This window comes from Hippoglossus hippoglossus, chromosome 13, assembly GCF_009819705.1.
Source record: "Hippoglossus hippoglossus isolate fHipHip1 chromosome 13, fHipHip1.pri, whole genome shotgun sequence".
In the NCBI taxonomy this organism is placed as follows: Eukaryota; Metazoa; Chordata; class Actinopteri; order Pleuronectiformes; family Pleuronectidae; genus Hippoglossus; species Hippoglossus hippoglossus.
This window is the reverse complement of record NC_047163.1, coordinates 28,582,727-28,605,793: the sequence shown is the minus strand read 5'-3', so window position 1 is coordinate 28,605,793 and position 23,067 is coordinate 28,582,727. Positions and strand designations below refer to the sequence as shown.

Genomic DNA, 23,067 nt, shown 5'->3' with positions numbered 1-23,067 from the left:
TTTACATAACCGGACACAGGTGCATGTTACAGCTGATCAGATAACAGAGGCCATTACAAACATTTGTTTCTATTTGTTAGACTTCTATATATGGAGCTGAATATTTCAAAAGCTATTGCACAGCTTTTAGCATACAGTTTATTACAAGGATTTTCACACAAAAAAGCAATGTTTGTTTATAATTGACTGAAAAAATCTCACTAATGCCTAACCTTGAAGTGCCTAAACACGCCTGATTACGGTATGGTGATTTGTGGCAAACAGCAACTTCTCCTCCGAGTGTCTCGTCTCAGTCTGATGTAAAAAAAAAAAAAAAATCCTTAAACTTGAGCTCTCCTTATCTTCCTCTGTCAACTGATGGCTTGTGTTATTTGTGTTCTGCTTATTCCCCTTACAAGAAAGCATCACTTGTTAGCTGAAAAACACAAAACAAATAGTCACAATAACCATAAAACCGTCATTTTGTTGTCAGTTGTTGTGGTGCGTCAGGACATTACATTTTGGAAATCAGGATACACCTTACCTACTATGGTGTACCTATGTCATTGATTTAAATTTATTAATTAACCTACATGCACATGTTAAAACACAATTTTTACCTACACAAATGTGCATATTTGCATACTTGTTGTTTTTCATACTACTTCTAAATAGGCCTGTATGCTTGACCTTAGCTGGTTGCAGCTTTCCTTATGAAACTTCTAAAAAGGCCTGCGATAATTTAGCCGCAGCATGTAAAGGACTCAGTCCACAGAACCCTTAAGTTGCTGTTGCACAAAAAGCTGTTGACCTGTTCGAAGTTTGGTGACGCTTGATTTAATGAGAAATCTTTGCATACATCCTACCTGGTTTATCTGCAATTAAGCTATTGTGTATCCATGACTAACCAGATTGGATAGATTTTATAGTCAATGTTTTTCATAAAATTAAACTGAATTTGCTTTATTAGTGTTGTATGTGGTTCATATATTAGTTTGAAAGATTTACTGGAATTATGTTTTTTTTTTCATAAATAGCATGCAAGTGCATAGTACCAGTTGCCAACTGCTGCAGATGTTCAACTCAGTTCGCAGACTGCCTGTTAAGTCACGCTGCCCCACTGACCGCAAGCAGCTGTTTGTCTGGTTATTTAAAGTTGACTAATATTGAACCTATCGCACCAAATTCAATACTGCACTTCCTCAGGCCATTAACAATACACAAGCACAGTGTGAAGGACATAAGATTAATGGTTCTGGAAAGGCACATTCAGACATAGATTTCTAGAATTAGCAGATAGATTTACACAAAAATACATTTGCATCTTACATACTAGGTGTGACATCCCAGTATTGATTCAATAAAAAATATGTATTAATATATAATAAATTATTTATATGATATTACTAATATGGACACAAGAAGCCTTAAATGTGGATGGTACTCAAACATTTCAGTCGAGGACCTTTTTCACCACATTGTTTTGCTCTGATGGTGTGGTTGACATCTAGTATCATTAATATTTTGCTTCAGTTTCCAGTGTTATATTTTAGCCTGCAGATTTCGGGCAGCAGGACTTGAAGCTTGGCAAAGTGAAAGTCTGTTTTTACAATTTAGTAATTTAGTAACATTTTGTGATTGAAACCTGTTTGCAAACAAAGAGCATAACAGGCATATTTGTTATATATGGACATTTAGGTTATAGTTAAGGGATGAAGCTGTTGATACTCTAAATTGTATTTGCTGTGAACACATCCCATGGAAAGACTAAACCAATAATGAATATCTTCTACAAACAGGTATTGTCTGTGTAGCCACAATCTGGTATCTCTCATTCATTCTTCTGAATCAAAGAGCTCCACTATTGTCTGGAAACAGTTAAACTGATAACAGGGTGTTCCTGTCGCGAATTGAACAATGTCTGAATTATTCTCTAAACCCATTATCTGACAGAAAATTGACAGGTGAAAGGTTAAAAGAAGCGTAATTTTATGTAGTAGACACACGGAGACCGACAACAGCTGACACCAACATTACCCCATGTACTGAAGGTATATGTATGTAAGAGAGAGCGTGTTCACTGAGTTTTAGTCGCGAAAGTTATATGTACCTGTTTATATATGAATATGTGATGAGGTTGTAATGAACAGCAGGAATATACCTTTGTAGTTACAGGTCCTGAGTGATCCGGCACACAGCCTCTGTCCTCTCTGGCCTGAGCTAGCACTGTGGAATTTGTCAGTTGTCCATTTGTCAGAAGAGTTTCCCTCTGGTTCTTAGCGCAGAGGGAGACAGTCTGCTGCCTGTCATCCTGGAGTGTAGGCCTACATACTTCATGGAACAGAAGTGGAGAAATGCCCACCTGCAAGAGACAGAAGGCAGTTAAAGAAAAGTCCTAAGACAGCATGTGTATGAGTCTGTCATATGTACTTACCTCTCTGTAAAAGTCTCTTCCTTGTTTGGATATAGAGGTGAGGATGACTTCATCACCACTCTTTCTAATCTTTTGGACAATGTCATCATGCTCCATAGATTCAACAGGTTCCCCATTTACAGCGAGCAGCAGATTTCCATCCTCCATCCCTTCCACCTCAGCGGGACTTCCCACGTCCACCTCCCTCAACACATGAACTGGGTCAAAGCAGATTTAAGTAGGAAGGACCACAAGTTACACTAACCTGATTATTACTGAGAGAAAAGTCCAACAAGTGCTTCACAAAGTAAGAGTTGCAACAAAAAAACAGCAAAACGCAATACATCAAAAGACCAATAGTAAAGATTAAATAAGAGAAAACAAAATAGAATAAAATAAAATAAAATCTGCTGGGATAAAAAATTTCTCAACTCAAAAAGAAGGCCTAAGAGAAGAGATGTTTTTTTAACAATGATTTGAAGTGTGCTAGAGAGGGGGCAGATCTAATATGGAGTGGTAAACTGTTCCAAGTTTGGGGCGGCTACTGCAAAGGCTTGGTCGCCTCTGATTATGAGCCTAGTTTCAGTAGATTATTATGTTATTATGTTGTCTCAAAGACCTCCATTTATTATACTGGTGCTGACGGTAATCAAAACCCATCTGTTTATCTAATACTTTTATTATGTCCCATATTGTGTAGAGATGGAAAAGATTCCCAAGGTAAAACATTGAAAGATTTCTGTCAACAGTTGGCCATGTGAGGACCTAAATACTGTGCAATAACAATGTAACTGTGTCTCAGGACCAGAAGGTCAGCAATTTGTTCCCTGTCTCCCCCATTCCACATGCCGAAGTGTCCTTGGCCAAGATACTGTACCCCAAATTGCCCCTGACAGTTGTGCAGGGAGTGCATGAGTGATGTATGACAGATAAATTGCTGCACATAGATCCACTGAATGAATGTGTGTGTAAATTGGTGGATGGCAAAACTGTATTGTAAATTGCTTTGAGTGGTCATCAAGACAAAAAAAAGCTCTATATAAATATATGTTTATTTCTAAGCTCTTTACAGTTCAATTATGCCATTCCCATATACAGTCAGAGTGCATCTACTTTATTAGCAGCACTTTCTGACAAATATATTGAGATCATTTTTTTTTTTATACTTGTACTATTTTATAATTACAGCATATATTGTCATTATTGTCCTCACAATAGTTATTATTCTCACACTGTGAATTCCTCCAAAAAAACACACTCGTAGCTTTTCTTGAAATTTAATGAAGATTCAAAATGTTTTGCTTTATAACATCCACTGTTCATTTAAGTGATTTGTTGGTTTTGCTGTCAGCAGTATTTTGTCAATATTTGTGTCCTATAATGTAATGCTTTTAATAAGAATCACTTATTGTCCTCTCAGTGAATGAGTCTGTTACTTTTGAAATGTGATTATTTCTTCTTTGGTAAGATCTATTTCCTAAATATATGAAATTTCTAGAGCACAATAATTATCCAGGTGATGTAGTTGGCAGGATATGCATCAACCTTTCAAATGATATGATAAAAAATCGCTGGGCGATAAAAACAATAAAGACAATTATCACTAAATAACTTTTCCTCGATAGAAATATCAGAAATGGTCGACAGAATGTCGGTAGAACTCATTCCATCCATGGACACCAACACTAACAGCCAACCATAATGAGAATAATGCGCCGCCGGTCCCATCATGTGGTTGGAATAGAGTTAGAACCACGTTAGGTTAGGTTGACAGACACAGCACCGTGTAGGATTAGCAGCCAGCAGCAGCACACGTGCTAATGTTTGGGCTACTGCCGCCGTGCATACCAGTATGTGTGCGAGATAAAAGAGAAAATGAAAAGAGAAAATGTTAAGAAAAACTTGAGCAACCGCTTTACTGAAGAAGACACCACAATGGACACAGCCCAAGGCTCAATAGATGAGGACATTGTTGAAGATTACGGTCAGAGGAATTTGCTAGTATGGAGATATTTTGGCTATTTAAAGTCTGACAAGGAGCAGAGTAGCGTGCACTGCAAATTGTATCAAAAGCATGTACCCACAAAGATAGGTTGTACCACAAATCTTTTTAACCATCTGAAGCAGAAATGAAAGAAATAGTGATTTGATTTATATCGTGATATATATCAATATCGACTAAAAAAAATCCTGATAAGATTTTTTCCCATATCACCCAGCCCTAGCTATTGTGATTGTGTGCCTTTGTATGTCATGTTTTCCTCAGTGTCCATCAGTCTTACCTGTCCAATGCGTGCCTACCAGCTTTTCTTGTCTCAGCAGGAAGCCATATCCATTGTGTCCTTTAGTTAGGTGCATGGTCTTGGCAGAGTAGGGGAGGCAATTGCATTTTGCTACCACAGGCAGGATGGGCATCCTCCTCCTCACATAGCAAGCTTCACTCTCACTGTCAGTGACCAGCACTGTCACTGAGTCTCCACTCTTCCTCACCTGATAACCCAAAACACTGCTGGAGTCATATTCCTGTTCAGGCTAGAAGTAGTAGACATGGTAGATGTGGTTGTAGAGACTAGACCCATACAGTTTTGCTGAGAGAGGAGTATGTAAGCGTTGACACAAGGACTCCGTTGATCCAGATCAGTCTGTCTCCAGTGCAGACACCAGCTTTCTCTGCTGGACCATCAGTCACTGTGCTCACAGTGTACCGGCCTTTCGTACCTGGTGACATGCTCATACTGTCATCATTATTATCATCATCATCAGCTGTATGGGGTGGCATTCAATTCTTGCTCTTCAAAGCAAGATTAACCAGAGATAACCGAGAATCCTTAGCTGTAGTTCAACATTTTGGTAAATGGGAATGACTACTGCTTTCTTTCTGAGAGCGAGATGAGAAGATGGATATCAATCTTCAGGCAGTGTGTTGGGTATGAGCTGTTCAATACCTAGTTACCGTGGCTTAGCATAAAGCTTGGTACTGACTTAAAAAAACTCACTTATCAACATTTGTAAAGCTCACTCATTAACATTCAGTATCTGTTTTGTTTAATCCATAAAGACAGATAAATGTCAACAGTTGGAACTATTGTTTGGAGATGGAATCTAGGCAACCTGTGATATAGCTGTAAAGACAGAAGTGCAAGTCAGATAAACTGTTGTTTGATACAGTGTGGACATAATAATTTCAGCTTCAGGCAGAACACAGTATCAATTTTTTAATCCATATATTTGTTATGCTGAGTGTTTCCATTAAAGGGATATTTCACCGAAAAAATTTAAATTGTTTTGGAGTAAACAGTGTTGCAGCCAAAGTGACCCCTTCTTCAGACGTAATAAAACAACAGAAAAAAAACATAACATGCCTCCATACTACTTGTGAGGTGTCATCCAAGTGTCCGGAAGACCCGACATTAGTGGACCTAGCGATGCGAACGCGCACCCCCCACGTGTGCCCTTGGGAGAGAGTGTGTGCAGTTTTCTGGTGTGTCCATGAGAATGTGAAAGCGCCTCCGAGGAGGATATCAGAAGACATTTAGGCTTAAAACCCGGTGGCGCATTTTCAAGTCAAATTTCAATGTCGGTGCTTCTGGACACTTGGCTGAAACCAGACGAGCAGTATGGAGGCATTTTATTTAAATTTCTGTTGTTTTTTTATATCTGAAGAAGAGGTCCTGTTTACTTCAATTTTATTGGATTTGGCTGCAACACTGTTAACCCCTGAGACTTCAAAAGTGTTTTGTGGACTCAAACACCCCTCCATCGGAATAGTGGTGAGTGGATAATGAGTGAATTTTAATTGTTTGGTGAACTATCCCTTGAAGCAGAAAAATTTGTGCAGGGATGTGAATCATTATTGATCAGTGGGTCATCACATCTGATGGTATTTAATTGTAAAATTACACAAGCTCACAGATTAGGTGTAAGTGAGTAGTCAATACTGTATCTAACAATGATCGCAGTGTGTCTGTACCCTCGACAGGGATGATGGTCATTCCCAAGCCACACTCGGGATGTCTCCTAATGTGACACAGTCTGGGTCTGGACCAGTGGTCCCCTTTTGACAACTTGGCTAGCATCTTCAGGTCCACACTCATAGATACTGCCTGGAAAAGAGATGCATCATCAGTAATAATAACACACATTACTACATCTAGACATCTCCCCCTACATCAAAGGGTACCGACATGAGCCCTTGTCAGGGTTAGTGACCGAAACGATCCGGATTTATGATACGACATCATCTATTAATAACCAAATAATTGCTATCATCAGTGTAAGTGAAAAAACAAACCACACACACCGCACGCACACACACACACACGTGAGAAGTTATTCCCACAGATTATGTGTTCAAACTTCATTGTTGCAGAAGAAGTGATGCCCCGTTTATTCAGCAACATAAATATGCAGATTTATATAAACATCAAATCTACGTGTGAGTGATTAGAAAAGAGCAGAGGTAATGTGCCGAGTGATGCGCACCATGGGGGGGTTATCAAATAATCATTCATTAATCGTAATCGAGATAAAACTTTGAAATAATTGTGATATTGATATGAAATCATATCGCCCAGCCCTAGTTTGACTGTAGTCTCTTTTTCATCCTCATACATACCTGTTCATACTCTGTTCTCCTCAACACTAGGAGAAACAGGTGTAAGCCACATGACTGGATCTTCCTCACCAACTGGCAGGTAAACATAGAGAGACGAATGGTTCAGATAATACAAACTCTTTCATCACCAATGCCTCTAAAGCCCTGTTCCTTTAATTGCAGGTCAATGCCAAATGAATACAAGATTTATTTTTTCATTCATAGGGTTAAGCTCAGGTTAAGATAAGGGGAACACGATACATGCCTGCCAAAACCTTTAGATGAGTCTAATCTGCTCACATGCCATGAAACTGTAAAAGAAACCAGTGAATAGTAGTGGATGAAGCCTGTTTCTGAACACACAGTGCTTTAATCTTTTGACCTTCAGTAAAATGGTAATGGTCTGTATTAATATAGAGCATTTCTAATCTTGATTACCACTTACTGCCATTCACACAGCACATCTATGTGCAGGACTTTTTCTATCACAAATCTTGCAGACACTACCGCCACAGCTGTCAGGAGTAATTTGGGGTTCATCTAAACACTGAATGGGGGAGACTAAGATCGAACCGCCGACCTTCTGGTTAGTGGACGACGCCCATACAAAATAAAATTGTTTTATTTCAGAAATGTCCAGTGTTGATCCCTGAGACCTGAGGTCACTACAAGAAGAGGTCAAAATAATACTGACATTTTTCTGTAGTTGCATTTTTGCTCTGAGCGTGGACACTGCTATACTTCATGTAGACATTAGTTGCTCAGTTTCCCTTCTGTGACCTCTGTCACTTTGAAGTCTCTGTGTTGTTTTTTCTTTATCTCAACATGATCTTTGTAGTCTCACATCTCATAGACTCATGACAGAGTTTTCTTCCCTGCCACAGGAGGAGGGGACAAAAAGCTGCAACCAAGATACTCAGTCATTTCCAACAGTCTGTATAGCAGACTGAAGAAATATTTACATCCTATTGGATCAGATCCTGACCTGATCAGATCCAAACACAGACGTAAAAGCATGTTTGCTTCTTGGCTCATCTAAACAGAACAGAGTCAACCAAACCGTATTCTAATCTACAAAATTTAGTAAAAGAGATTTTAAATTAGATAGAAAACAGCTAAATGCCCAAAACTGTTTGAGGTGGCCTCTGTATTTATCCACCCCTATGTGTTAAATTTCTTAAAATGTATTCAGTAACAAATCAATCAATATAATTATTTATTTCCCATCATGAACCTGACCGCCAGTAAGTGCCTCTCTGTGCAGAATAAAACTTTTCTCCCCACGTCTTTGTGGGTTTTGCCTAAATTGCATGAGTGTGTTGCTGAGACGGACTGCCCGATGACTCCTGGGATTAGTAACAGTAACAGTTCCCTCCAGGACTTGAGCGCTGTGAGAAATAATGTTTATTGTGGCCTAGAGGGGAAATTGCCATGGTTAAGCCCGATGAAAGGTTAGTTTATTTGATGTCTATTTAACTTATCTTGTGGGCACCATGAAAATGCACAACATATTTTACTAGGTTTGATCAGGCACCCCCCCCCATCTGCTCCCCAGTACACTACCCCACCCCCTCCTACACAGCACTCAGCTCTCAGCCACCCATCACCACAAGCCCAGCACCCCCTCCCACTCCATCCAGCACACCCACCCACTGCTCCAAATTGTCTCTCACAACAAACCAGGTGAGAAAAGAGCTCAGGAAGATCAAGGCGAGAAAGGCTGTGGACCCTGACGACATCAGCTCCAGGCTCCTCAATCCTGCGCTGACCAGCTTTGTAGGATTATGGAGAGGGTCTTCAACATGAGCCTGAAGCTGGGGGGAGTACCACAGCTATTGAAGACCTCCTGCGTGGTACCGGTGTCAAAGACTCCACACCCAAAAGACCTCAGCAGCTACAGGCCAGTGGCACTAACATCCCACCTGATGAAGACCCTGGAGCAGCTCATCCTAAAACACCTCCTCCCCCTGGTGAGACCATCGATGGACCCGCTGCAGTTCGCCTATCAGCCTGGCATCGGGGTGGATGACGCCGTCATCTATCTACAACACAGAGCTCTTTCTCATCTGGAGAAGCCTGGGAGCACTGTGAGATTCATGTTCTTTGATTTCTCCAGTGCTTTCAACACCATTCAACCGGCACTTCTGAGGGACAACCTGGAGCCTGCTGGAGTGGACCTCCACCTCACATCCTGGATATTGGACTACCTGACCATGAGACCCCAGTATATGAGGATCCGGGACTGTGTGTCGGACACAGCTGTCTGCAGTACGGGGGCACCTGAGGGAACGGTCCTGGCTCTTTTTCTCTTCACCCTCTACAGTGCAGACTTCACCTACCACTCACGCTCCTATCACCTGCAGACGTTCTCTAATGACTCTGCGATTGTCGGCCTCATCACTGACGAGGACGACAGGGAATACAGAGGACTGACACAGGACTTTGTGGACTGGTGCCAGAGTAACTGCCTCCAGATCAATGCGGGGAAAACCAATGAACTGGTGGTGGATTTCTGCAGGCGCAGACACTCCCCCTCGATACCGGTGAACATCCAGGGAAGGGACATCAGTGACCTCATTTAAGTACCTGGGTGTTCACCTGAACAATAAACTGGACTGGACCAATCATGCCAGTGCACTCTTTAAGAAGGGCCAAGGCAGACTGTATCTGCTCAGGAGATTGAGGTCTTTTGGAGTGCAGGGGGTGCTCCTGAAGACTTTTTATGACTCTGTGGTGGCATCTGCCATCTTCTTTGGAAGAGTTTTCTGGGGCAGCAGCATTTCAACTGCTGACAGGAAGAGACTGGACCGACTTATTAGGAGGGCCAGCTCAGTTCTGGGATACCCGCTTGACCCAGTGGAGGTGGTGGGAGAGAGGAGGATGATGGCGAATCTGTCTTCTCCGATTGACAACCAGTCCCACCCCCTGCAGGACACCATCACAGCACTGGGTAGCTCCTTCAGCAACAGACTGATCCACCCTAAGTGTCTGAAGGAGAGGTATCACAGGTCGTTCCTTCCTGCAGCAGTTAGACTTTACAACCAGCTCTGCTCCAAGTAAAACTACATGCACCACCACTATGGACTGTCACTTTAACACTTCTCAACTGTGCAATATTCACTGTACTATACTAATTTGTAAAAAGATTCTGTGGATAAACCGATATGTGCAATCCATTTACTGTACATATTCTGAAACATAATATATTTCTTTCCACTGTATATACCGGTTAAATCACATTTATATTTTTTCTATATATTGTTGTATATTTTTATTTCTTTATATTCCTTCACCCAAGTACTGCATGCTACTTATGTGATGTCTTCTGCTGCTGTAACATTGCAAATTTCCCCATTGCGGGACTAATAAATGACTTCTTATCTTGTCTTACTTTATTTTACTGTACACAGCAGATTATCAACTGGACACTGACCCTGTACAAGTCCATGTTGCCCACATATTCATCGTTGACGTCCAGCACTCTGTCTCGGTTTCTGAGGCCACTGCGCTCTGCAGGACTCCATGGCTCCACATCTCTGATCTCAAATCCACAGTTGCTCTGGTCCATCCGCAGGTAGAAACCAAAGCTCTGTCCCTCTAGACGCTTCAGCTGGCACAGTCTGGGCACCACATTCTGATCGGGTTCTGCACAGGGTTAAATAAAGATTATCAACACTGGGAGAGACACTATTGTTCATGTAAAGGCGTGTATCAAATGTTACCTGGATCATCAGTGATCACTAGAGCTGGATTATCAATACCTTCCTTTGGATTGAAAGTAAAACTGAGGGAAGGAGAAATAAGAAATGGACAGTCAGTGTAGCGGTGTGTCATAGGTCAACATCTAATCTACTAAATGTCTTTCTAGAACTTTTTAAGGTGCGTACCGCTGGTTCAAGGTTGTATGACATTACATCACTACACAATGCTGTAATATGTGAATATTTTGACATAGTGACTCTCACTGATACAATTGGTCATAAGTAATGTAATACAAATCATTCAGTATTCAGCAGTTTACCAGTGAGCTTCAGTGCACTGTACACCTCACAGTTTATTGTGTCATGGTTGCATGTCCGAATATTGTAGACAGACATCATTTTAAAACAAAATGATAATTTTGTTTGCAGATGTTTCATAAATAAATGCTCTTGTCTGCTTGTATGGTTGGAGAGACAGAAGTGCAAGTGTAAAATTTAGTGACATAAAGTGGTGAAGTTGCATGTTGCAGCTGAACACCCCTCACCTCATCCTCCCCGTCCAAACATGAAAGAGAACCTGTGGTAACCTTCAGTTTTCATAAAAACTCAAAGGCTGTTTAGTTTGTCCAGTCTGGGCTACTACAAGAAACATGGCGGCCTCCATAGAGAGGACCCCCCCCTGATGTAAATATAAGGTATTTTAATATAAAAATCCCATTCTAGGGTAAATAAAACAACAATTTGTATAATTTAGATGAAACACACTCGTGAAAACATCACTAGGATTATTTTATATTAAATGTCTGTCAATAGATCCCTTTCACCTAAATCGTGCACACTGGACCTTTAATAATAATAATGTTCAGTCATAAGTCATTTATATTAATATAAACTATTTACTATACATTTGTACATGCATTTATACATGTAATGAGTTAGACATGCACCAATGGTTAATGAGTTCATTAGTAGATCTTTTTAAGTGTAGTTCAAGATTAATTCAGGTGGTTACTAGATGTTAGTAAAGTATTTTGTATGACCTCATCTAAAGTGAGGACTATCTATACCTGACAAAGCATTTACAAATGAGGTTAAAAGGCCAGCAGTACCTTGTGACTCAAAAAGGTCTCATTTATCTTCTCAAGAGAAAAAGGAAACAGACACAATACAAAGTGATACAGAATATATAATCTCTTGGCTGTGTCATTCACGCACATGGCTTTTCCTACAACAGCTATGCTGATGACACCCAACTAATCCTCTCTTTTCCCAAATCTGAAACACAGGCAGCAGCACGAATCTCGGCTTGTCTGACTGACATCTCTCAGAGGATGTTTGCACACAACCGGAAAAAATCAACCTTGACAAGACTGAAATACTTTTCCTTCCAGGGAAAGGTTCTCCCACCCATGACCTGACTATTACCTTTGACAACTCCGTGGAAGCCCCCACCCAGACTGCTAGGAACCTGGGTGTGACACCCGACAGTCAACTCTCCCTTACTGCCAACATTACTGCAGAAACCCGTTCCTGTAGTTACATGCTGCACAACATCAGGAGAATACGTCCCCTTCTCACTCAGAAGGCAGCGCAGGTTCTGGTCCAGGCCCTGGTCATCTCTATGACTATTGCAACTCCCTCCTGGCTGGTCTACCTACTAGTGCCATCCAACCTCTGCAGCTCATACAGAATGCAGCAGCTCGACTGGTCTTTAACCTAAATTCACTCACACTACTCCACTCCTCAGCTCCCTTCACTGGTTACCAGTAGCTGTCCCCATCCATTTCAAAACACTAGTACTTACGTACCGTGCTGCGAACGGATTGGGTCCAGTTTACATCCAGGACATGGTCAAACCTTACACCCCAGCCCGTCCACTCCGCTCTGCATCTGCCAATTGACTTGCTGCTCCCTCACTGCGAGCTAACCACTCAACAAAATCAAGACTGTTTGCTGTCCTGGCTCCTAAATGGTGGAACGAGCTCCCCAATGACATCAGGACAGTAGAAAGTCTACACATCTTCCCATGCAGACAAAAAGAAATGTTATGTAATGTAAATGCATAAAGAAATGTAGAATTAAATAGTTTGTTAACCATGTACTTACACTTTTTAAAGGATCGTATTAACTATTTACAACTCCTAAATAACTGGTATACAGGTGCATCTCAATAAATTTGAATATCATGGAAAAGTCCATTTATTTCGATAATTCAATTCAAAAAGTGAAACTCATATTATATAGATTCATTACACATAGAGTGAAATATTTCAAGTTTTTGTTTCTTTTAATTTTGATGATTATGGCTTACAGCTAATGAAAACCCCAAATTCAGTATCTCAGAAAATTAGAATATTACATAAGACCAATAAAACAAAGGATTTTTAATACAGAAATGTCAGCCTACTGAAAAGTATGTGCATATATATGCACTCAATACTTGGTCGGGGCTCCTTTTGCATGAATTACTGCATCAATGCGGCATGGCATGGAGGCGATCAGCCTGTGGCACTGCTGAGGTGTTCCCCATGGAAGCCCAGGTTGCTTTGATAGCGGCCTTCAGCTCGTCTGCATTGTTGGGTCTGGTGTCTCTCATCTTCCTCTTGACAATACCCCATAGATTCTCTATGGGGGTTCAGGTCAGGCGAGTTTGCTGGCCAATCAAGCACAGTGATACCATGGTCATTAAACCAGGTATTGGTACTTTTGGCAGTGTGGGCAGGTGCCAAGTCCTGCTGGAAAATGAAATCAGCATCTCCATAAACCTTGTCAGCAGAAGGAAGCATGAAGTGCTCTAAAATGTCCTGGTAGACGGCTGCGTTGACTTTGGACTTGATAAAACACAGTGGACCAACACCAGCAGATGACATGGCTCCCCAAATCATCACTGACTGTGGAAACGTCACACTGGACTTCAAGCAACTTGGATTCTGTGCCTCTCCACTCTTCCTCCAGACTCTGGGACCTTGATTTCCAAATGAAATGCAAAATGTACTTTCATCTGAAAAGAGGACTTTGGACCACTGAGCAACAGTCCAGTCCTTTTTCTCCTTAGCCCAGGTAAGACGCTTCTGACGTTGTCTCTGGTTCAGGAGTGGCTTGACACGAGGAATGCGACAGTTGTAGCCCATGTCCTGGATACGTCTGTGTTTGTGGTGGCTCTTGATGCACTGACTCCAGCCTCAGTCCACTCCTTGTGAATCTCCCCCAAATTCTTGAATGGCCGTTGCTTCACAATCCTCTCAAGGCTGCGGTTATCCCTGTCGCTTGTGCACCTTTTTCTACCACACTTTTTCCTTCCACTCAACTTTCTATGAATATGCTTGGGTATAGCACTCTGTGAACAGCCAGCGTCTTTAGCAATGACCTTTTGTGGCTTACCCTCCTTTTGGAGGGTGTCAAAGGCTGTCAAGTCAGCAGTCTTCCCCATGATTGTGTAGCCTACTGAACCAGCCTTAGAGACCATTTAAAGACTCAGGAAACCTTTGCAGGTGGTTTGAGTTAATTAGCTGATTAGAGTGGGACATCGTGAGTCTACAATATTGAACTTTTTCACAATATTCAAATTTTCTGAGATACAGAATTTGGGGTTTTCATTAGCTGTAAGCCATAATCATCAAAATTATAAGAAATAAACGCTTGCAATATTTCACTCTGTGTGTAATGAATCTATATAATATATGAGTTTCACTTTTTCAATTTAATTATCGAAATAAACAAACTTTTCCATGATATTCTAATTTATTGAGATGCACCTGTATAATTGATATAATATTTAATTTAGAAAAGGTTATTAAATAATTTAAAGAGTAATAAATTAAAATCATTAAATGCATTTTAGATGAAGTTAGGAGCCCCTCACTCTCTAAGTGACAGGTTAAGACGTGTCTGTGTTTAAATTACTTGCGTTAAGTCTCGCAGGCAGTTCCCTAGGTTAACATTTGTTTACTATTTGCACACAGTTTAATTTGGGCTCTTGTACACATAAAAGCTGTTGTAAAAGTTACACAATTACTATACAGTTGTGTTGGGCCATGGTTCTTTGTGTGAAACCACACTTCGGCCTACATGTGCCATCAAAGCCTGAAGCCGCATGTTCCTCCAAGACTCAGTCTCCCAGGGGCCATCAAAAACCAGGGCAAGGAACTCAGTCTCCCAGGGGGCATCAGAGGTGTGAAACCCCCCCCAGGGACACAGGTTTCAACTCCCATTGGTCACTCTGGACCCCATGACCTGTGAGGTCACCGGGCCAATATAAAGCCAGGTTTATCCAACTCGTCCTGCCTCTTTCTACACTCCCTCCAAGGAGAGAAGGCCGTCGAGCCTCTTCTCCAGCTCACATCTTCTCTTTCCATCCAACTCTTCGAGAGGAGCACAAAGGTGCAGCTTCCAGCTCATCTCACCAAGGAAACCTCCTCGCCCTCCAAGCTCTACCAACGTCCTAGCAGCGATGCGATGTCCTGCAGGAAAACTTCCGCCAGCAACTGAGCTACACAACTCAACAGGAACCAGCAAGACGACACAAAACTTCGAACTGCACAGCAACTTCCTTTTCCCCTTTCCACGGACTGGTAACACAACTGGGCTTAATAATTATACTAGGCTAAGCAAGACTGTTTATTCGATTCTGTGTGAGGTTTATAAGTTTGATTTGTGGTGTTGTGATATTTTGGGTACAAGTTATTGAGAAAGTAATGTTAGTCTGTTATGCTCTTCACAGTCTTTCGTTGCATCCAATCTAGTAACTTCCTCTAATTTGGCACAGACACAGACACACGCATAACTCTTCACCTCATTATCTCTACAGGTCGTAAACATTCCAATAGGTGGGGGAAGGGTGTTATCTCTTTGGCCAGCCACCATTTCGAAAGCACGCTGACTCACACAGACACACACACACATACCTATCTTTGTTTAGCAATTAGACCGTTAGTAATTTGTGTTTTTATACTTTATTATATTCATAATAAATGTTTTTCTTTCACAAATGTTTTTTCATTAATGTTGCATAAGTGAATTTCGCCAACCTCTACACTGTCAAGAACTCCATATCCTTCAACTTAGCTAACTATCGATATGGTAATTTTGGTTATAGTTATTAATTTAATTGTTAATCAGAGTTCCAAATTTGTAGTTAGAACCTTTATGAGACTTAATCAATAAATTGGCTATCTTTTCCCTTCCTTTGAAGGGTGGTGCCCCGAGGTAACTTTAATCAATTAAAGTTATTATTTAATATTAATAATAAAATATTAATATTTAATATTTTTATCTTGATAACCAAATTTATTGAATGCCGAAAGGCACACCATTTTATGGTATCACGTTTGATGCATTATGGCACAACAGTTGAAATGTGAAATGCTTCTGCAACACTGTTATTGTCTAATGTTTTTACTCTGAAATGGTTTGTATTTCTCTGAGTAAAAAATTTTGTTTGAATTAAGTGTGTAAGTACAGTCACCGGAGACTGAAAGTTGTTTGCTTTAAAAAATAGAGTTGACTATCGCTGTAATTTGCACTATATTGCTATAGTAGCCTTGATTCATGTGTGTGTGTGAAGGAAGTACTAGAATGTTGTGTTAAGTACACTAGAAATACAATTTTGGGATAACATAAAATTGTATGCACTTAAGTCACAAGCATGGACTGAAACTGATTCAGGGAAATTCTATATTTTCTTATGTTGTATGGAATCAAACGACCAGACACATGATTGACAAACGCTACACCGTGTGTCCTCAACGCTGCCGCACTTTATCTGTATTGTACAGATTTTCCATTCCTGGGCCCCGTAACATAAATTAGCTATTACACTTTAGATTAGGAGATGCAGAGAGGTTTGTAAATTATCTATCTATATGTTTACACATCATTTGAAACAGGTGAGGAACACTTCATGGTTTGTTCGGTAGTGCTTCTATGTGCTGGCTGCTTCTGCAGCTATCTTCTCTGACACATGGAGCCTCCTAGTCACTTGCAGGAGCTTCACCTGTAGGTCATTACTGGTTCAGAGGTTCACATTAACGCCCAATCCTGCACACTCCACACAGAGCTCAAGTCTCTGTAGCAAGTGAATTTAAACACTGACCCGCCTGGATCCCCTGACTGTTAATCGTTAATAATAATAATAACTTTATTTGTATAGCACTTATATAAACGAGGTTACAAAGTACTTCGCACAAAAGTACATGGCAAAATGAAAATTCGATTGTAATAAAAGATATTCTGTTCAGTCCATTTTAAGAGCCAAATCGTCACATAATAAGGTCAAGAGCTTAAGTTTATGGATAAACCCAACAGTTCCCACAATGAGCAAGCACTTTGGCGACTGTGGAGAGAAAAAACAATCAAAAAAGATCAGGAACATCACACTTGAACTCTATAAGACTGAGTGTTGTAATGAAAATAATTACAAGTGGCATGTTAGAAATGCTTTCCTGTAAAAATAAGTTTTGAGCAATGATTTAAAGATCGGTAGTGAACAAGCTGCAAACGAGTTACTACGGTTTGGCTGAGGCATGTATACAGGGTGTTGCAGTCATCCAGGTGGGAGAAAACAAAGGCATGTAGTAGTTTTTAGTTTTTTATCTCAAAATAACCATTCCTCAATAGAAATATAAGACATGGTCGATACAACGTTGATAGAACTCATTCCATCCATGTTTTGGCAGACAACACGAACAGCCAATGATAATATAAACCAATCATGTGGCTGGAATAGAGTTATAGCCACGTCAGGTTAGGTTGACACACACAGTAGGAGTAGCAGCCTGCAGCAGCACACATGCTAATGTGTTGGCTACTGCAGCCTTGCACACCAGTATGTCAGGAGTAATTTCAAGATATAAAGAGTAAATGATCAAAGTAAACTCGACAGCATTACCGAAGAAGACACCCCAACGGACACAGCACAAGGCTCTATATACTAGGATATTGTTGAGGTTCAGAGGAATCCGGTAGTGTGGAGATATTTTGGATATTTAAAGTCCGACAAGAAGCAGAGTAGCGTGCACTGTTAAATGTGTCAAAAGCTGGGTCCCACAAAGACAGGTAATACCACTAATCTTTTTTACCATCTGAAGCAGTAATGAAAGAAGTAGTTATTTGATGTATATTTTGATATATATCGATATCGACTGAAAAGAATTGTGATATGATTTTTTTTCAAATTGCCCGACCATACTAGGAGGCAGGCAGATAAAGTCAGCAGAAACTGCAGAGCATCTCACTCGGACATTTGCGTTCATACATGCACCTCCACCAGAGAAAAAATACGGAGGAACTGCAGAGTTAAGTGCATGTCTGAAAGCAGCTATACAGAGACAACAGACAAAAAACCATTCAAACTTACACCTTCTGTATCGCCAGTTAAACCAACTCCAATCTGCATGTGTTTGGACTGTGGGAGATAGCCATAGAAAACCCACGTAGACACAGGAAGAACAAACAAACTCCAAACAGAAAGAGCTGGTCCGAACCAGGAACGTTGTTGCTGTGAGGTGACAGTGCTGCCCACTGCCCACTGTGCCGGATGTGGTAGAGAATTCAAAAGGAATTCATAATGTTATTGACCTGCATGTTGTGTATAAGCCACACTAGTTGTGGCTGTAGTTACTGAAGTATGCACAGCAGTTGTACGACAGGCTGCCGGAAAGGGTTTGTTGTTGTTCTGAGAGTGCTGTCGAAGTTATGTACACACAATAAAGTTAACTGTGTGAACTGAAGTCGCGGTCTACGAGTCGACATAACACTGCACTTAGACTAGATTTTTTTTCCAAACCAACTTTATTATAAAAGATAGAAAATACATAGTAAAAAACGCAAGACTGTAGGGAATAAAGTTCAAGTAAGGTTTTAACAGAATCACTTCTCGTAAGAAACAATGTTGTCAGTTTATAGATAATAGTTAGATAGATAGTTAAATATTACTATTTGAAAGTAACAAGGTAAACTGCATTTACCGTTGAGATTCCATGGCAAATCCTGGCAACCTATGGGAACAACAGAAACACAGTGAAATACTTGTACATTCATGCAGCTGCAGACAGCTTGAGCTTTGCTCTGCTGTCATGACTGAGGGAGACCTTCATTCAAAATATGGTGTTGATTTATCAGTCAACGATAATAATCAAAGCATTAATGAGCATTACCCTTTCCAAAACAGAAATGTCAGCACCTCTTCTCTCTATAGGCAGATTGGCTGCTGCTTGGGACCCTAATTTTTTCCTAGGACCCAGTTTGATCACCCCATAGTCACATTCATTTAAAATATCTGCTTCTTTTTACACAAAAAATATCAAAATAAATAGTCAAGGTCTGGGGTAAACTCTTCATGCCCCCATCTACAATGGACTTACAACCAGAAATGGGCAGTATTTATGATATTTAAAATACAAACTTCAAATACAAAATAGTATTTTATGGTTTGATGAAAATGGATTCATATTTTGTATCAAAATACTTATGTGTTTTGTAATTTAAAAATATTGTAAAATACCATCTGTGAGATGTCTACATGATGACGTAATAAAATGAAAATTGATGCATGCAGCTTCTGATTGGTGTACTGTCTACTCAGTAATTTGTACAGGCTTGTTGCGATCAGAACATTTGGGTTCAGAAAATTGATGATCCAGCATGAAGCGAGACCCAAAGAAGAAGCACAAGGTGAGAAATGTGTTGGTTGCCAGCTCTCCATCGATTTTTTGTATATATTGCAAAAATCTTAACACTTCCTGTTAGGTTTTGGTGTTTGTTTTAGTATCCTTGGCTGAATCAAATTTACGGAGTGTTCTAGCTAACTATTTAACCAGAGTAACACTAGCAGCCCTCACAGTTAATGTTTGCTTGCTACTTTCAGCCTCTTTTGTGCATGGGAGAAAATGATCAAGCATTTCAGAATTGTTGTACAATATTACTTTAAAATGCGACAAGCTGGTTTAACTTTTTTTTATAATATAGGACAAAAGGGTGAATATCCCTTGTACTTTTGAAGGTCTTCTGCACAAATTAATTTACCTACTACCAGTAGATGTGAGAGGGTGTTAACAGCCACCTGTGGATGTTACGGACCTTAGCGTCATCAAGTATTGTAATAAACAATACAGGCCGAACTTGAGGGTACACTGAGGCTAAAGGTAAATCTGACTGGCTACTGGCTTATATGGCAGTACTATGAAAGCCATGTAGCCCGCTCAGTAGGTCAGACATCATCACCTCTCACTGCATGAAAAGAAGAATTTGTGTCAGTTAGTGACCCTGCATATTTCGGTGGAATTTCAGGTTAACGACTGTTCACAGGAATCTGCAGGCAGCACAGAAAACTGCCAGGAACTGCCAGGAATTGACGTGGGGTTCCAGTTTTGTGGAGTTTTACAAGCCTGAGAAGCTTGGCAGTTGACCTCCCTGCTCCTAGGTCTATAGGGGGGCTTTCACATGTAAATGACAAAAACTGTGATCTTTACAAATGCAAATCACGACAGTTTCACTCAGTGGTGCAGAGGTTACACCTTTTTCTAAAAGGTACTAACTCCCTTTTAAGAAAATCTCTCCTATAAATACATCAGGCTTAGTATAATTATAGAATCATAAATTGTAGCTGGAATAGATTTGCCTGTTTTAACCATGTACAATCCCCAAATTACGGTAAGAGCTAAGCTACAGAGAGAAGCCATTGCTAACTGCTAAGTAACTCTTAGATCTGAATAGCGTGTTAACAACTGTGGGATTATCGAGAAAGTTGCTAAAAGAAGAAGAGAGCATCGAGTGCTTGAGCAGAACTAGTGCATGTTTAAATATGTACGAACTGCTTAAACCTAAGAGTTTGTTCTCGTTAAGTTTTTTCATAAACGTGACTTTTTGTCCTGTTGTATTTTATAGGAAACTGCCCGTCTCTTCACACCTCTGAGGCAAATGGCCGGCGCCACGAACCGGAGCAAGGGGAAGATTAAAGAAGAGCCAGGCTGTGCTGTATAAAATACACTGTCTAAATTCACTTAATCTGATCTATTTCATCATTGTGTTTTCACAGCCTGAGCCCCCCCCACACAACGAGGCAGTCACTGCACATTAGGCCGAGACTCTCGCTGCAAGTCCGGATTTGCAGTGTGGAAAATGACGCCATTGTCTGTAAGTAACTGTTTAGTAATTGTGTTTTTTTACTGTGGATCTTCCAACGGTGAATTAGCGAGGCTATTTCCGTTTATTAATAATATATTCATGTTACTCATGTTGTTTTCCAGCTGCCTGTAAGACGTACTATGACGTACGAAGACGTACTATGAGCCAGTAAGGAACTTCCGGTACATCCAACCGGACCTCGCAGCTCTTGCAGCAGCATTGAAAAGTTCAGGAGTCGACAGAGAAGAAAGAGGGTAAGATTAGATTCATTAGATAATTTTTCAGTTACATGTGTAGGTGTATATTGTCATTGAACTGTGCTAATTGTACTGATTGTGTTTACAGCTGATTGAAGCGGGACAGATGACATGGATCCATCCTTCCACAGCCAGGAGCTCACCGACCTGTGTGCCACACTTCAAATAAGACTGGAAGCTACACTGAATCTCACAGCTACACATCACAGACGTCTACACACTGGGGCAGATTCGGACAGAGTCCCACAAAGAACTTATTACCCAGAGGCGGCAAAGAGACATTTCAAGCTTCACCTGATTAGTTTTTCACTGGCTAGGCCAGTTGTGTTTTTACAATATTTGTGCTGTATGTAAATAAAGCTTTGACTCAACATATACCTTTTTAAATGTTTTTTTCCCTCTACAATATGTTCAACATATAACATCAAGCATCACATGAATAAATGTATAGTCTTCAGTAACTGCAGTGCTTTTGGTAAAGGCTTACTAATAATTAATATTAATAAATAAATTATTAGTAATAATAACTATATTAATTATTATTAATATTGTGTGGGAGGGGTTTACCCACATGTGTATTATAATGTCCCAGGGTGACCAATAGCAACAGATCTACCAGCCAATCACAAGTGACTTTCCGTTTCAAAGGTCTGTGGTTTCATCCAATGGTGAAGTGAGATAAGTTCTCACAAGCGATTTTGCTGCGATTCATATGCTAATTAGATAACACCTTTGCGCGGCGACTCCTGCATTTGCATCAATGACTGCCCAACACATCATTTATTATTATTTTAATTATTAACAATTGAAATATTTATTAATTCATTTCTCAGAAACTACTTGCTATGGATAAATGTGATATGAGTAGTCTGCTTATGAAGGACTTGTTAATCTTTGTCGTCAGTGTTGCTGGTGCAAGGTAGACCCTTCATTCCCGAACAGTTACTGTAGGTCAGACTATTTGAACTGTGAACATTCCAGATTTATGGCATGCCTTGATAGCTGTTGCTCTCAAAAATGGTCCACTTAATCAACCGAGTGAGTGTACTGCTGAAGGGATAGATAAAATAGGCGGATATATATATATATATATATATATATTTATATCATATACACCTTTATGATTTGGTGCTGCAGTGAGTCAAAATAAACTACAATGTGTGGTAAAAGATCATGTCACCCAGTGCAACAGTGTGTGTCGCTAATGTTTTTGGATCACAACGGAGCCAGTGAAAACGAAAAATGTCCTTTAAATCAAAACTGAGTAAATGTACACCACTGGCAGCCCCAATAAGTAGTTCATATCAGTGTAAATGACATCTTGGATACCAGTCTCTAGTAGAGCTAGGACAATAACAGACAGACAGAACAAAGTCCAAGCAGAATGACCATAAATACTGCACATCAGGCTTCAGTTCTTTTCAAGTTTTTGTATTATAGTTTTTGGAGGAAACTGAGCTCAAGGATTTTTGTTCTGTGTGAGAGGACAGAGCACTGCCATGGCTCCACAGGTATCCACAAGGAACAGGAAATATCCAGACAAAGACTGTGCTTAACCATTAAGAAAATGAGTAGACTCCATTTTTTTAAAATTCAAAGTAGTCATGTTAAGTATCATCAGTATAGTATAGAACAAACAGTGCAGTACAGACTTTACCTTCAACCAGAGCACAAAGATAACAGTGACTTACCACTACAGCTAAGACGACTCCACCACAGGTGACTTACGTCAACACTGAACAGCATGGGAGTTAGACATTTGAATCGTCAAATGATGGAATGTCATGTGTTTTTGACGCAGAAACTGAAAAAGCATACCTGTGGATGATCTCATGGAGTCCTGAGTGTGTGAGAGACTGGATGGACAAGGTTCACAGCACAAAGTCTGTCAGGAGGTGAGAAAGTGACTCCTTTCTCCACAGCCATCTGGGTTAAACATTTACTCTCTGCTGGAGAGAGGCTGTGTGCTGAGTGTGACACTTTGAGAGAAGACCATACCAT

At 40.4% G+C, this 23,067-nt stretch overlaps 1 protein-coding gene across 4 annotated transcripts; it reads right to left on the bottom strand.

Moving 5' to 3' along the window:
- Positions 1-126: 126 nt before the first annotated feature.
- Positions 127-22,796, bottom strand: LOC117772543 (Na(+)/H(+) exchange regulatory cofactor NHE-RF3-like). Of its 4 annotated transcripts, XM_034603773.1 has the most exons (12): positions 22,758-22,775; positions 18,841-18,916; positions 18,652-18,681; positions 10,709-10,770; positions 10,420-10,631; positions 7,008-7,079; positions 6,363-6,495; positions 4,974-5,110; positions 4,675-4,882; positions 2,414-2,616; positions 2,141-2,341; positions 127-415 (listed from the first exon to the last, which is right to left on the bottom strand). In XM_034603773.1, exons 3-12 carry the CDS (start codon positions 18,663-18,665, stop codon positions 392-394), a joined length of 1,266 nt encoding a protein of 421 aa, XP_034459664.1. In that variant the 5' UTR covers positions 18,666-18,681; positions 18,841-18,916; positions 22,758-22,775; the 3' UTR covers positions 127-391. The 4 variants fall into 4 exon arrangements, with proteins under 4 accessions (XP_034459664.1, XP_034459663.1, XP_034459661.1 ...); XM_034603772.1 differs by lacking the exon at positions 18,841-18,916 and having other exon boundaries at positions 22,758-22,796; XM_034603770.1 differs by lacking the exons at positions 18,841-18,916; positions 22,758-22,775 and having other exon boundaries at positions 18,652-18,816.
- Between the last annotated feature and the right edge of the window lie 271 nt (positions 22,797-23,067).